Below are 15,038 nucleotides of genomic sequence, written 5' to 3' on the forward strand. Positions count from 1 at the left end.
TACTTTTATGCATAATTAAGTGAAAAAAGTGAGCACTTTTCATCCATTCCTGGACAGGACCATAAAGAAACGGATGGAATGGTCTCTACTGCTGTCTGGTGGCGAATAAGCAAACCTTTAGTCTCCTTTTTTTATGTTATTTTCTCCTGACTATATCTACTGCATAGTACTGTGTTCTACCCGTCTGTCATTCAATGTTAGGCTATATGAGATCCTTTAATGGTTTCCTGTGTAAATAAGCCAAGTGCTTTTCTAGGATCTCCTTTTAGTTGACCTTGTTACCAGTGAACTGTCTGTACAGTTATGAAACTGTACCCTTTTCTATGCAAACTTCTAATAAAGTCTTCAATCAATCAATCAATTCTAATACAAGTCTTAAATCAATCAACTGCCACAGCTGAGCTGACAGATCATAAACATAATAACATAATTTAAACACGAGTCAGAAACGTCAGAGTGGGTAAAAGTAGTAATTCAATACCAGGAAATAATAACGGGGAAATAAACCATCACAAGTTATTATTATTGTTATATTTGTTAAACCGCACTGTAGCTTTAAGAAACACACCAACCTCTGGAGGATCTCAGTTGATGACGTCACGCTATGTCACTAATAAGCCGGTCTGTCCGCAGCAAACACTGCTCACCTCTCATCTGTAGTAAAAATAACAAATACTGTTTCACTACTCACCAAAACAAAGACAGTTCTACAGAGGTAAAAGCCTACTTTCCTTAGTGGCAACACTCTGAACCCCCACCTCACGTCTAACATACACTTTATGGACACAAAAGTTGATATTTCACGGGAAAGTGGAAATCTGGTCAATGAACATTTCTATTGACAAGATCTGTAGAGGGCGCTGTGGAGTAGCTAAAACGTCCGTTGAAATATTTTCTTTTCTGGCAAACAAAGTGTATTTTAGACGTGAGGTGAGGGTTTTAGAGTGTTGCCACTAAGGAACGTAGGCCTTAAACTGCATAAAAAACTATTTTCTTTGGTGAATAACGAAACGATATTCTTTATTTTTACTACAGAAGAGAAGTTAGCAACATTTGCTGGGGACCACTGCATGATCAGTGACGTAGCGTTAAGGAGAACTCCTTTAAGAAACACGCAACGAAACCTCGCGAGAGCATCTACGTAACGTCGATGACGTCACCGGCTGCTTTAAATCAATGGCTGCCACCCGGAGAGGAAATCCTTAAAAGGTACTTTTTTATGGTTTTATTAAAAGGATTAAAAACAATAAAATATCAACGTTTCTGCAACGCGGAATTTAAATTAACAACTCTCTCACGCTCTTAATTGTTCGTGTTTTTAAAAATAATTATGTATTATTTTTATATCCGTTTAGTAGAGGAGGAGAAAAAAAAGGAAAAAGACACAGCTCGCCTCAACCTTCGAAATAAGAGCACAATGTTTTGTGCGCGCTTTTATTTACTTGCGCAAAACGTGTGTTTATCTGCCGTGTTCCGACGTTAAATGTTACTTTAATTCACCATAACTCTGCTCTAACCTCTCACACCCCTCAAACACACGATAATTTGTCGTTTAGTGTTGAACATAACGTGCTAATAACGTTAGCATTGTGTTAAACATTAGCTCAGGAAAAAAACCTCCGTTGGTGTCTATTGTGGAATCAACCGGTGTGATCCGGTCTAGAGCCCGCCCTGCCGTTTCCGGTGGTGGACACGCACACATTACATGGGAGGAGCGTTTCCGTATCCGGTACATAATCTCAGACCGGATCAGGAACTTGCAAACCAACAAGGTCCCCCCAGTCTGGCTGAAAACACTCGGCTGTATGGGCCTGGTTTAGGATAGGAATAAGATACTTTTATTTTCCAAAATGCTCAGAATGTCACCACAGTAATCCAGCTGTTGATGTTGGGGTTGATACATTTACTTATTACTGGTTATTACTTAAGTAACTAAGTACATTTACTTAGGACAAGTACAAGACAATTTTGAGGTGTTTGTACTTTACTTGAGTAGGCCTGTTTTTAGCTTTCCAATACTTTCACTTCTACTCCATTATATCTCGGATGCAAATATTGTACTTTTACTCCACTACAATTATTATAAAACTTTAGTTACTACTAGTTACTTTGCAGGTATAAATTATACTACTATACAAACAACATTACTACACTTTAGCCCCAGCTTGTGAGCTTGTAGATCGGCTATTTTCAAACATTCCATTGCATTCCATTTTTGTCTCTGTTAATGTTGATGTTGAGACATTGACCTATTCCTACTGTTATAAAGGGTTTAATCTGTTTATATGACATTTAGGTGATCTTCCATTGCTGTCTCTCTCTGTTGATGTTGAGACCATACTACCAGTGGTGGAAAATGTAGAGTAAAAGTCTGAAATTCAAAATGTATGCTTGAGTAAAAGTATGATTGGCATCAACATGTAGGCCTACTTAAAGTACCAAAAGTAAAAGTACAACATGTTTGAAAATAGCAGATCAACAAGCTCACAACGCATCGCATTGCAAACGTGCTGTGAACTAAAATAGGACTAAAGTGGTTAATGTATGTTTTATAATATCATTATAAATCATAACCTGCAAAGTAACTAGTAAATAGCAGATCTACAAGCTCACAATGCGTTGCCCTAGGGGGTCCTCAGAGTTACTACAAGGGGTCCTTCAAATATTTGTCTGATTATGTTTGATCACTTGAACCCTAGCATCCCAAGTATTAGTGGAACATTATCCCAAAAAACTTGTGAGCTTGTAGATCAGCTATTTTTTTGGCACAGAGGTTTGGTGCAGAGGGAAAATAAGAGCAGACTAGTAGGTATTGACAGTTCAAGTGGTTAAATATATGAAAATACACATTAATCCAACCTACACAGATGATAGTGTTGTAAAGTCTAAATTGTATATGAAATAATCCATGTACATTTTTAATCTGCAACTATACGATATGTAGTGTGTGTGGGGGGGGGGGGGGGGGGGGGGGGGGTCCCTGCTTCATCCCTCTCAGAGCCTGCTTCATCCCTCTCAGAGCTAAGGGGTCCTTGGCCTGAAAACGTTGAAGAGCCCTGATTTAGGCCTTTAGCAGACATTCTTAAATTGCAGTGACTTACGGTAAACAAGGCAAACACTACAAGGTAATTCATCAAATGCGTAGCAATAATATTTTTGTATTGATTGAATACTATATTAGCAGTTCTCCTAGGAAAATACAGCACAGTACAGTTCAATACAAGCTCTACTAATAGGATTTAAACCACAACAAAAGCAATATGGCTTGTTTACATTTGGGTCCTTTGTACCCAATTCATTCACCATCGTATCCAAAAAGTAAAGGCCCCATAGCCGTCTCTCAGATGCAGTGATGTCATTACGTTACGTGCGCATCCCGCATCAAAAACTCATTCAAGTCGCCCAGGGACTCATTCATGTCATGGTCCTGGGGTCCCGGGGATGCGCCTCCATTGGAGTCCATGTTAAAATAATTTACCGGGTCGCGGTAAAAGAAAAACATTTTAAAATTCCACAGACACCACCATTGTTCATGGGTGAAAGCATCCTACTTTACCCAACGTTAACACAAATAAAATCCACGTAGAAAGTCTTAAACAGGCGATAGAAACGTCAATGTTTTGATTCCACCGACGTCCGACGCCATTTTGCGCGCCCGAATTCATTAGGGGCACATGTTTTAGTAGTTTTAGTAGTTCTAAGTTCAAACATTAGCCAAATTGTAAAATAAATATAAGAAATAGGCAAACATTTTAAAAATAGCCGATCTACAAGCTCACAGCGCTCGAAAACATTGTATTGAGGACTCATAAAACCTTTCTGGGACCCATTTGAATGACCACCTGTGGGTCCCGGGACCCATTACATTGAAAACCTAGTAACATCACTGCTGATGTCTACTTTTTTAGCAATTCTCAAACCTTCTCAAATTCTCAAACCTTTTCATGTCAAGGACCCCCAAAATGACGTGTGATGTATTTGGCCGCAGACACCCATCTCAAAATATGTTGTTCCAGGGACCACCCAGAAGCAAAGATTTGACTTAACAGAAGTTTGCTTTGAAAAATATATCCTATTGAAAGATTTGATTATTTATTTTTTTCAAGATTTTTCAAAAATAGCAGTTACATGCTTGTACATCATCTTCATTTTTCAATAGCTAAACATAATAATAATAATAACATAATTCCAGGTCTATTTTTCAGTAGCCTGCTAAAGTATAGAATAATTTCAGGTCTAAATGCCTTAATCCATGTGTCTGCTGTCTGTGTGTGTAGCCTCCCCCACAGTGCTCAGTGAATAAAGATGTGTGTGTGTGTGTGTGTGTGTGTGTGTGTGTAGCCTCCCCCACAGTGCTCAGTGAATAAAGATGTGTGTGTGTGTGTGTGTGTGTGTGTGTGTGTGTGTGTGTGTGTGTAGCCTCCCCCACAGTGCTCAGTGAATAAAGATGTGTGTGTGTGTGTGTGTGTGTGTGTGTGTGTGTGTGTAGCCTCCCCCACAGTGCTCAGTGAATAAAGATGTGTGTGTGTGTGTGTGTGTGTGTGTGTGTAGCCTCCCCCACAGTGCTCAGTGAATAAAGATGTGTGTGTGTGTGTGTGTGTAGCCTCCCCCACAGTGCTCAGTGAATAAAGATGTGTGTGTGTGTGTGTGTGTGTGTGTGTGTGTGTGTGTGTGTGTAGCCTCCCCCACAGTGCTCAGTGAATAAAGATGTGTGTGTGTGTAGCCTCCCCCACAGTGCTCAGTGAATAAAGATGTGTGTGTGTGTGTAGCCTCCCCCACAGTGCTCAGTGAATAAAGATGTGTGTGTGTGTGTGTGTGTGTGTGTGTGTGTGTGTGTGTGTGTGTGTGTGTGTAGCCTCCCCCACAGTGCTCAGTGAATAAAGATGTGTGTGTGTGTGTGTGTGTGTGTGTGTGTGTAGCCTCCCCCACAGTGCTCAGTGAATAAAGATGTGTGTGTGTGTGTGTGTGTGTGTGTGTGTGTGTGTGTGTGTGTGTGTGTGTGTGTAGCCTCCCCCACAGTGCTGCTCAGTGAATAAAGATGTGTGTGTGTGTAGCCTCCCCCACAGTGCTGCTCAGTGATTAAAGATGTCCTCCAGCACCCTAGCGGAGCGTCACGGTCGTCTGCTCCTCCAGCGTCTCCACCAGCAGAGAGAGGAGGACTTCATGTGTGACGTCACCCTGGCCGTGGGGGACCGCCAGTTCCGCGCTCACCGCAACGTGCTGGCCGCCTTCAGCCTCTACTTCAACTCCCAGAGCCACAGCCCGCCCCCCGGGGGTCCCCAGGCCCAGGGGGGGTCCCCGGGAGGGTTCATGAGCCTGGACCCCGACAAGGTATGATTGATTATTGATTAGTTTATTTTCGTGTCTTGCACTGTGGCGTCAGTTCAGAAAAAGCTAAGGTATGGCAACATGACTGGTACACCAGTCATGTTGCCATACCTTAGCAACAGGCACGATATATTTATTTTAAGAAGTAAAAAAAAAAAAAAGAAAAAACCCTGTTTCTAGGGTTTCTTGGGCTGGATATGGCAGCCTGGAACGGTTGTTCAAGTGCAGCTAAACTTGGCATGTTAGTAAACGTGCCACAATTAACAATAATGCATTGCACCTGTGCAGCTGACCTGCGGAACCTGGGAATATACCATTCTGTTAAGATGGGGAGAATATAATTATAATACCTTGTTAAAGTGACCATTTTGTTAAATGTTAGTAATTTTACTGTAATTTAACAACATAATAACCAGCACAGATAGACAAAGAGACATTCATGGATTTATATTTAAAAGTAACTTTTATTTTCCCCCCTGGACCCAGGGTATGGCAGCTGCAAACCCCTGCCATACCCAATTGACACCCCTGGTCCTGCACACACAGTGCCCGACCCTCATGGGTTAATATAATATATAAATATATATAAATATATATAAATATATATAAATATATATAAATAAATATATATAAATAAATATATATAAATATAATATATTTACAAACCTATAATAACCCAGTAATGTATGAATATTATTCATACATTACTTACCAGTAAGACTCCCTAATCGGGAGATAAGTGACCGTCAGGTCACATACACAAACTTTAGGAGGCAATGGTAGCCAATCAGGAGGGAATATGGGAAATGGGACAGATGTAGATGTAGATGACATGACTTTAGAGATACTGTGTACCGCTTTGCGTGATTTTAGGGCAAAATCTGTAGTAGCAGTGTCCAAAAATGTGTTTTGCAAGAATGGGCCTCATGGTGGCGCTAGAAGAAGGCCATGTGAGACATGAGAAAAATGGAGGTTAGAGTTAGAGCCTTTCAGCATTGCTGAAGCAGGTCTTTCTTCATTTTCCTGTAACTTTGGTTAAATGACAAAATGTCCCCACATGATCACAACTAGTTTGTTTTCGTGATCGATCGGCAAGCTACTCTCTGTTGACCTGAAGGTTGCTAATCACCATTTATGGCGTTTTACTGTTTTGTAATGTATTCTGACCTGTGAAGCCACAGTGTGAGATGTTTTTAAATGTGATACAAATACTTTTGATTTGATTTGAAGGTCAGCCGTTACGCCCTGGAGAAGCTGCTGGAGTTCGTCTACACCGGAGAGATGGTCAACCTGGTCAGGTAAAGATCTATACTGGGTAGTGTTCATTTGTTGAGCCATTTTATTTATTTAACCCATTTAGAACGGGTACACATTTTGTGTTTCATTATTTTATGCTTTAACTATTGAAAAATAGCAGATATACAAGCTCACAGCGCAGCACCGAGTGCCGCGCTGTGAGCTTGTAGATCTGCTATTTTTGAAAAATCGTGAACATTTGAATTTTGACCCGATTCTATAAGTGTCTTTTGAATCCTTCTAAGGTTATTTGAAAAACCCTATGTTTCTATGTCAGCAATCTGGCCAGCCATCGTCAAAGAAAAGGTCCTTTTCACTCAACTGGAGCTCAGTTAACTGGAGCTCAGTTAGTCTGTTCTTGAGAGACTACTATGTCAGTGGTTCTCAAACCTTTTCATGTGAAGGACCCCCAAAATGACATGTATTTGGCCACGGACCCCCCATATCAAAATATCTAGTTCCAGGGACCCCCCAGAAGCAAAATTTGAGTTACAAACGTTCGCTTTGAAAATACATGTATTCAAAGATTTGCACACATTTTCACGACTTTTTCAAAAATAGCAGATCTATAAGCTTGCAGCCGCGCTGTGAGCTTGTATATTTTTCACTGGTTAAAGCATTCAATAATTTCTAGGCCTAAATGGGTTAATGTCAGTCTTAAGCCCTTTGCACACAGGACAGTTGCGTTTTTTTTTCCGTTTGCTGCACGAATAAAACGCATTAGATGTGGTGTGCAAGGCTGTGCGGAATCGGCGCTGCGGATCCCAAAAGGAGTCATAAAAGGAGTGATGATCTTTTTATCGCATGCGACATGACGCACAAATCGAACTGGGTTCGATCGAGAGAAAAAAAAAACGCACGCTAATTCGGATCCGGTGTGCATGAGGTCGTAGAGAATCATTGTTTTCTTTAAAAAAAAAAGGAAATTGTCCGTTTTATCCGTGCGGATAGACGCGCCTGTGTGCAAAGGGCTTTAGTCCAGTTTTAATCGCCCTTGTTAGTTTTGATCACATTTAGTCAACCTCAACCTGTCTTTATTTAGTCAAGTTTTAGTTGACAAAAAGTCGAGCCTTTTAGTTTTTAGTCCAAGACAACGTCATTTCAGTTAGTCTTGTTTTAGTCGACAAAAACGTTTGAAATTTTACTGTAGTTTTAGTCAGGGCAATTATTTTGCCCCTTTATTTTTTTCCAGCAAATAAATAGAACATATTATCCATCTTATCTCAGATTATTTCACATAACATTTTTCTCTCATCCTTTTGATGAAAAATGCAATTTTAAGGAATACAGTACAATACAGTACAACATGACCACACCTGTTGCTTATAGAACCAATGATTGTAGTTCAACCAACCCAGTACAACAGTACAGTAGGCTACACAGGCATTGACACTAAGGCTTGTGGGGTCCAACCTATGTTCCCCAGATTCTATGTTCCCCAGATTCTATGTTCCCCAGGTTCTATGTTCCCCAGGTTCTATGTTCCCCACTTCCCCACCAAAAAGGTTCTATGTTCCCCAGGTTCTATGTTCCCCACCCACCCTCCCCACAAAAAGGTTCTATGTTCCCCGCTCAACCAAAAAAAAGGATCTACTCGAATTTTGGGACATGTAATGGTGGGCACTAAGAACATGTGGGCAATCCTAATTTAGGTGCCCAGTTGCCCAGGTACCCAGATGTCTCCACCCCCAAGTGCCCACTCGTCCAAATGCCCACATGTCCCTATTGCCCAGATGACCAGGTGCCCACTCGTCCAGATGCCCAGTCATAACAAAAGTATGGTGTCCAGATGTCCCTAGTGCCCCCTGTCCCACTAGTATTCATAATTTCTCCCCATTATTTTGTGTTTGAGTTGTTATTAATAATTAGAAATGAATGTTTCCCATGCATTTTCGGATGAGTGGGGAACATAGAACCTTTTTTTGTGAGGGTAAGTGGGTAACATAGAACCTGGGGAAGATAGGTCCTTTTTTGGGTAAGTGGGGAACATAGAACCTTTTTTGAGGCGGTAAATGGGGAACATAGAACCTGGGGAACATAGAACCTGGGGAACATAGAACCTGGGGAACATAGAACCTGGGGAACATAGAACCTGGGGAACATAGAACCTGGGGAACATAGAACCTGGGGAACATAGGTACGGTCCCCATGCTCACCTGCCCCCGGAAAGTAAATAATACCTTCGGGCAGGTGGAGTTTACTTTGAGGTTGCCCGACCAGTTTGAGAGGGGACACAACCGTCTATAAACACAACACGAGATATCTGTGTCATGTTCAATCAAAGCCATGTAGGTATTTGGATAAACAAAATGTGGTAAGACAGTTTTTATCGCACAGCCACAGAAAGTAAAACTAAATAAGTGTTAAATTGAATGGTAATTCAAATTTTACTTATCATTTCATAATGGACAATTTAGTTTTTGGGCAAGTGGGCATGACCTTTGAGCAAGTAGAACATGACCTGTACATCTGAGGCCTTAGTGTCAACCCCTGCTACAACAAGACAACAGCTGGTTATCCCAGTAACATTGTCTGGTCAGAACCACCAGCCCAGTAGCTTTTATTTGTTGACAACATAGTTTTAGTCATCAGGGCTTAGTTTATTTCTAGTTTTTTATTTGTTGGTGAAATTGTCAGTACATTTAGTCTTAGTTTTAGTCATCAGCTTAGTTTTTATCTAGTTTTTTATTTAGTTTTCGTTACTGAAAAAAAGTTAGTCGACTAACATTTTTTGTCTTCGTTTTGGTCGACGAACTTAACACTAATACCGTGGAGAATGGAGATGGTCAGTCTGGTCAGGTAAAGAGGAGAAAGAAGCATGTCTGCATTCATGAACATCGCTGTTGATTTTGACAGCAAATTTCGATTTTAGTGTAAATGGAATTTTACTCAAAAGACTATGACTAAAACTGAATCAAAATGTGCTGTCAAAATGTGTTTGGATTCTGTTTGTATTGTCTGGAGCTGACAAAATGCCACTTAAAAGGCTGCTAACAATGTCATTTTGTCCCGTGTTTGTCTGTGTGTGTTTCAGCACCAAAGTGTTGGCGGTGCTCAGTGCGGCTGCCTTCCTGGGCATGTCTGAGGCAACACGCTACCTGGAGGAAAACCCTGATGGAGCGAAGTCTGAACCTGGTGCGGTACACTTATTACTAGGGATTAAGCTGGGTGATATTTGGAAAACCTTCGATATTCGACAACTTTGTTGAAAACCTCGATATCGACATTACTCACGATAATGTTTTTCTGCTTTAGTTCCACTGCCTGCCTAACCCAGATAATGAATAGCATATCCATGCATGCACACTGCACAGTACACATAGAAGGGTTAGGTAGGTTTTATTGAAATAACCACACCTGGTTACAGATGGACTGCTTTTTTTTGCATGTGCTACGTGCATGCATAGTGTGTGTGTTCATTAATTTGACACATACACCAATACCTCATTTCAAGCCGTCTTCGTCCATATGTATACCTTTCATGTTGATACTGCAATATCGATATATTTTTGATTTATTGCCCAGCCTTACTAGGGATTGAGCTCAGTTAGTTGGACAGTAACTATTTACTAACTAAATATTACTGTAATATTATTACTTTCCCCATGTGATTAGTAGGGATGGCGCTCGTACATTCTTATTGATAATGAGCACCTTATCCATCCTGCTTATTGAGCCATGGCTTTCATCCAGCTCACTGTTTTCTAATATTTTGTTGAAAGATGTGAGATGACAAATTCTGAACGGTGCCACGCTGTGAGCTTGTAGATCTGCTAATTTGTAAATGTTGTACTCGTGACCCAGCCCTCGGCGCGGATGACGTCCACGACTCGTCCACTGCGGACGAAGAGGCGGAGGGAACGATGTTCGAGGAGGAGACGGGGGCGGGGGGAGACGAGATGGAGGAGGAGGAGGAGGAGATGGGAGTCGTGAGCGATGAAGACTACAACCCTTCACCCAGCGTCGGGAGGGGGAGGGGCAGGAAGAGAGGCCGGAAACCCAAGGTAAGAGTCACCTAACTGCTTTATAAAAATTTGATTTTCTTTTTCTTTTGCCAAGTTTTTTTCTGAAAGGAACTAAGCTCCAACATCTTATGCCCAGGCTCTGAAGCGTGGCCTACATCTGGCCTACATCTGGTCTACATCTGGTTTAAATCTGGTCTACATCTGGTCTACATCTGGCCTACATCTGGCCTACATCTGGCCACAAAGCGCTCAAAGTTTATTGTACGCCCAGGGTTACATTGGCCAAGCTTCGAGGGACGCTTAATTAAATTAAAGCGTCCCCCAAAATGACTTTTTTCTATTTTGTACTTTAAAGGACAACTTTGTTTTGTTTTTACAACAAGGGTTCATATATTTTCATTTACTGCTTTCTATCGTTTTAGTGATTTTAATTACTTTGATTTCAGTGGGTGGGGACATGCGTACAAGTGGCTAAAAGACACATTTAGCCACTTTCATGCATCCACTGAAATCTGTCATTAAAATCGCTTAAACTATTGAATGAAAACATTTTAACACTCATCTTTTCTTTTCTCTAATTACAATCTAAAATATGAACCCTTGTTGTAAAAAAAAAAAAAAAAAAAAAATTGTCCTTTAAGTATATTTTCATGCCGATACTTTCGTACTTTTACTCAAGTACATTTTGAATTCTGGACTTAAACTTTTAACTTGTAAGGGTGCCCTCAGACCAAAATAACCTATGAGAGTGAAATCCGCGTTCCGCCAATGCATTTCAATGAGAAGGGGGAGGTTTCATGTCAGTGGAGGATATCAGACCTTGCGTTTATGCTGGAGCAAAGACATTCTCCATGCATATTCTGGTTTCCCCCTTCTGTCCAATCGGGTGAGTCGAAGGTGTAACATTCTGAGAATCGGGAAGGGACTGGGAGATGTTTTGTTTTGAAGAGTCTCATGCACCCAAACTCTTTTCTTTTTAGCTTTGTTGCATCTCCCCTTCCAATAAAGCAAGGGCGAGTACCCTTCGCCTGTCCATTATAGAGTTGACACGTAAAAGATGATGATAATAAAGCCTATTAAATTGATAACCTCGCAAGTCGCAACGTAACCTGGCTAACGTACCTCTGCAGACAAAGTATCGCTACGCTAGTCTACAGGCTACAGGGAGGGAGGGGCGGTGCGGGAAGTGAGTGACAGGCGCGTCACTGGCTTTGGGACGGAATACGCTCTCTGCGTTTATAGCCAGCCGCGCACCAGAAGAGTTTATCCACTGCCCACCATATGTTGGTCTGAGGGCAGGGCACCCTAACAGAGTATTTCTGTATTGCAGTATAGATATTTTTACTCAGGTAAAACATGTGAGTTCTTTCCCCTCCTCTGAAGGTCTGGTCTGGGGAGCGCGCCGGGACCAGCAGTGAAGACCTGACCCCCCCTCAGCCCCCCCGCAGAGGAAGAGGACGAGGAAGAGGGAGAGGAAGAGGACGAGGACGAGGTACAGCCAGCAGTGGGGTCTTCAACAGGGGGTCCGGGACCCCTAGAGCAGGGGTTCCCAAACGTTTTTTGTCTCAGGTCACCCCATAAATATGTTTTTAATCCGAGGCACCCCTACATTATAATTTTCACTCCCATCACCTTATATTTATAGCATATCGTCGTTGTCGGGTGGAAACCTTGTATGTCCAAAACCTTCTCTTTTTGTGTGCATCGCGAGGCGTTGTGTGCTTGTAGATCGGCTATTTTCACTACTTGTGTGACACTTTTGTATGATGAATTAGGGCTTTTATTTTACCCAAAAAACATACTCATTTGAAACTTGGAGATACAAGGTTTTTGCCTGACATTGACGATATTCATAATTTTCACTCCCAGCACCTTATATTTATAGCATATCTTAGTGATTATGTTGCGTGGAAAACATTGAGATAATAGCCATGAAAATAACTTTGTACTTCAAGTTTAAAATGATACTAAATATTTTTTCAAATGTTCAAATGAATTCCAAATATTATCAAATTATCTCGTGGCACCCCTGGACTGCCGTCGCGGCACCCCAGGGTGCCCCGTCACCCACTTTGAAAACCCCTGCCCTAGGGGGTCCTCAGAGTTACTACAGGGGGTCCTCCAAATCTTTGTGATAGAAAAAAAGAAATCTCCCTTTTTTATATTAACCAAATTCTGAGAACTTTAGCCAAAAATAGCCGATCTACAAGCTCACAGTGCCTCGTGCTGCAAGGCGTTGTGAGCTTGTAGATCATCTATTTTCGGCAAAGACCTTTGGTGTAGAGGGGAAAAAGAGCAGACTAAGTACACAGTGAAAGGTCAAGTTTATTAAAGGACAACTTTAGTTTTTTACAACAAGGGTTCATATTTTAGATTGTAATTAAAGAATATAAAAGATGAGTGTTAAAATTATTTCATTTACTTCTTTCTATTGTTTTAGAGATTCTTATTTCAGTGGCAAAATAATAATAAGTAATTTTACACAGAATAAGCCCATTCCCAAGATACAACGCAACCTTTCATGGTTGGATGTGACTTATGGGGGCTAGAAGTGTCACTGTAAATAGCAATAAAGAAACTGCTGGCTTATTGTGTCTAAAAATACATATTTAGCCACTTGTACGCATGCCCCCATGCGTACGCATGCCCCCATGCGTACGCATGCCCCCGCCCCCATGCGTACGCATGCCCCACATTTTAGCACGGTAAACGCGATAAAACAATAGAACGAAGCAAATGAAATTACAATAAATGTCATGTGTGATCTATTTATGGCATGTATGTGCAAAAAAAAAAACACAAACACATTTGAAATATTGATTTGATAGTCATATTAACCATAGGAAGTATTACATTTGTTTTTATTTGCACATGCTTGCCATAAATTCCATAGGGATAGATCACACATGACATTTATGACATCATCAACTTGCGACAGGCATTTCCCCTATTGAGTGAAAGATTAGCTATTTCTAGAAGAAATAAAATATTTAAGGTGTTTTTAATTTTACATTGTAGTTCTAGAGGACAATTATAATGTATTAAGGCATATTTGTCGTATTAGCCAGGGATCCTTTTAAGTAAATCATGTGATACTGTTCCCACCTCAGGAGGCGTGTCCAGACAGGAAGAGCTTCCAGAGGAGGACGGAGCCACAAAGGAAGTGGAGGACGGTGACGATGACTCCTTCACCCAGAGCCCCCCCGCCAAGAGAGGGCGCCAGAGCACCGGAGAGGGCAAGAGAGGGAGAGGGAGAGGTAATCATAAAACAATTATAATATATATTGTTTTAATATTACCTTTCATGACATGAAAACGGCAGCTCAAAGTGCTTTAAAACAGGGGTTTTCAACCTTTTCAGGCCGCGACCCCCAAAATAATCATATTTTAACTGGGGACCCCCCACCCTGACGAGCACTAAGAGTTGAGGCATTACATTTTGTTTAATGCGGTTCTATTGTGAAAATAGCAGATCTGCATGCTCACAACGCGTTGTGAGCATGCAGATCTGCTATTTTCACAATATCTGCCTCTAATATTTGACAATTTGGCCAATGTTTAATTTGTTATTTTAGAGTTATGTTAAAAAGTCCTTAAATTGTCACTTTAGAAATGTGCAGATACCCTCTATACACTTAAACTTTATGTTGGTTTGTTTACTGATGAGTGAGAAAACAATGTTGGACATTAAGTTAATCATCTGGGGACCCCCCTGGGGGTCCCGACCCACAGGTTGAGAACCACTGCTTTAAAGAGCACGTGCACACTTACACATCTGGCATCAAAGGGGGCTTGAGCCCCTGCCCTTTTTATATGTGTGTAAAAAGTGTCCTCTCCATGGTGAAAGAAATGCAAAATCCCCCCTCTTTCCATGCCATACCTGAAGGCAGCATTCAAGAGAATTGCCTTGTCCAAACTCTCCTGAACTTGAATGCAGCATCTTATGTTGAAAGAATTGCCCTCTCTGTGTAGAAATCCATGCCGTTACGCCACATCTCCAGTATTCACTTGATTATGATTAGTTCAGTGTGGTATCAAGCACCGGAAATAGCAGACCTCCAAGCTCAGAACGCGTCGCAGCGTTCTGAGCTTGGAGGTCTGCTATTTTGGATATTTCCACCAAAAGGCCCTTTTAGAAATGTCAGCCCCTGCCTCTCTAATGTTCTCTGACCGCAGGGGTTAAAGTTCTCAGTCCTGGGGACAGATTTCAGTCTTGAGGATTCCACAGGGTCTATTTCTGAGATCAGTGCAGATCTGCAAAAATAATAAATAAGGGGGAGGTGTAGCGATGGCCGCAGCGTTCAGTATTTGAATTGGAATACAACAGAACTTCAGAAGATACTTCTATAAAATGAAGCATGGATTGATGCACACACATTCAGTGAAGGCAGTTCAGAACTTCAGGGAAACACCACAAATATTGGTGTGCGCTGCACGCGCCATGTTTCA

The 15,038-nt window shown here is 41.3% G+C and overlaps 1 protein-coding gene across 1 annotated transcript in view; it reads left to right on the forward strand.

Annotated features, from left to right (window-relative positions):
* The first annotated feature begins 1,177 nt into the window (after positions 1-1,177).
* Positions 1,178-15,038, forward strand: part of mynn (myoneurin) — a 51,444-nt gene continuing 37,583 nt past the window's right edge. The window contains exons 1-7 of the mRNA XM_080752394.1: positions 1,178-1,209; positions 5,055-5,331; positions 6,559-6,626; positions 9,659-9,759; positions 10,429-10,628; positions 11,973-12,081; positions 13,700-13,846. Coding sequence (XP_080608520.1) covers positions 5,086-5,331; positions 6,559-6,626; positions 9,659-9,759; positions 10,429-10,628; positions 11,973-12,081; positions 13,700-13,846 — 871 coding nt within the window. The 5' untranslated portion in view covers positions 1,178-1,209; positions 5,055-5,085. The remainder of the gene's footprint in view (positions 1,210-5,054; positions 5,332-6,558; positions 6,627-9,658; positions 9,760-10,428; positions 10,629-11,972; positions 12,082-13,699; positions 13,847-15,038) is intronic.

This window comes from Nannobrachium achirus, assembly GCF_963921795.1.
Source record: "Nannobrachium achirus genome assembly, chromosome: 21".
In the NCBI taxonomy this organism is placed as follows: domain Eukaryota; kingdom Metazoa; phylum Chordata; class Actinopteri; order Myctophiformes; family Myctophidae; genus Nannobrachium; species Nannobrachium achirus.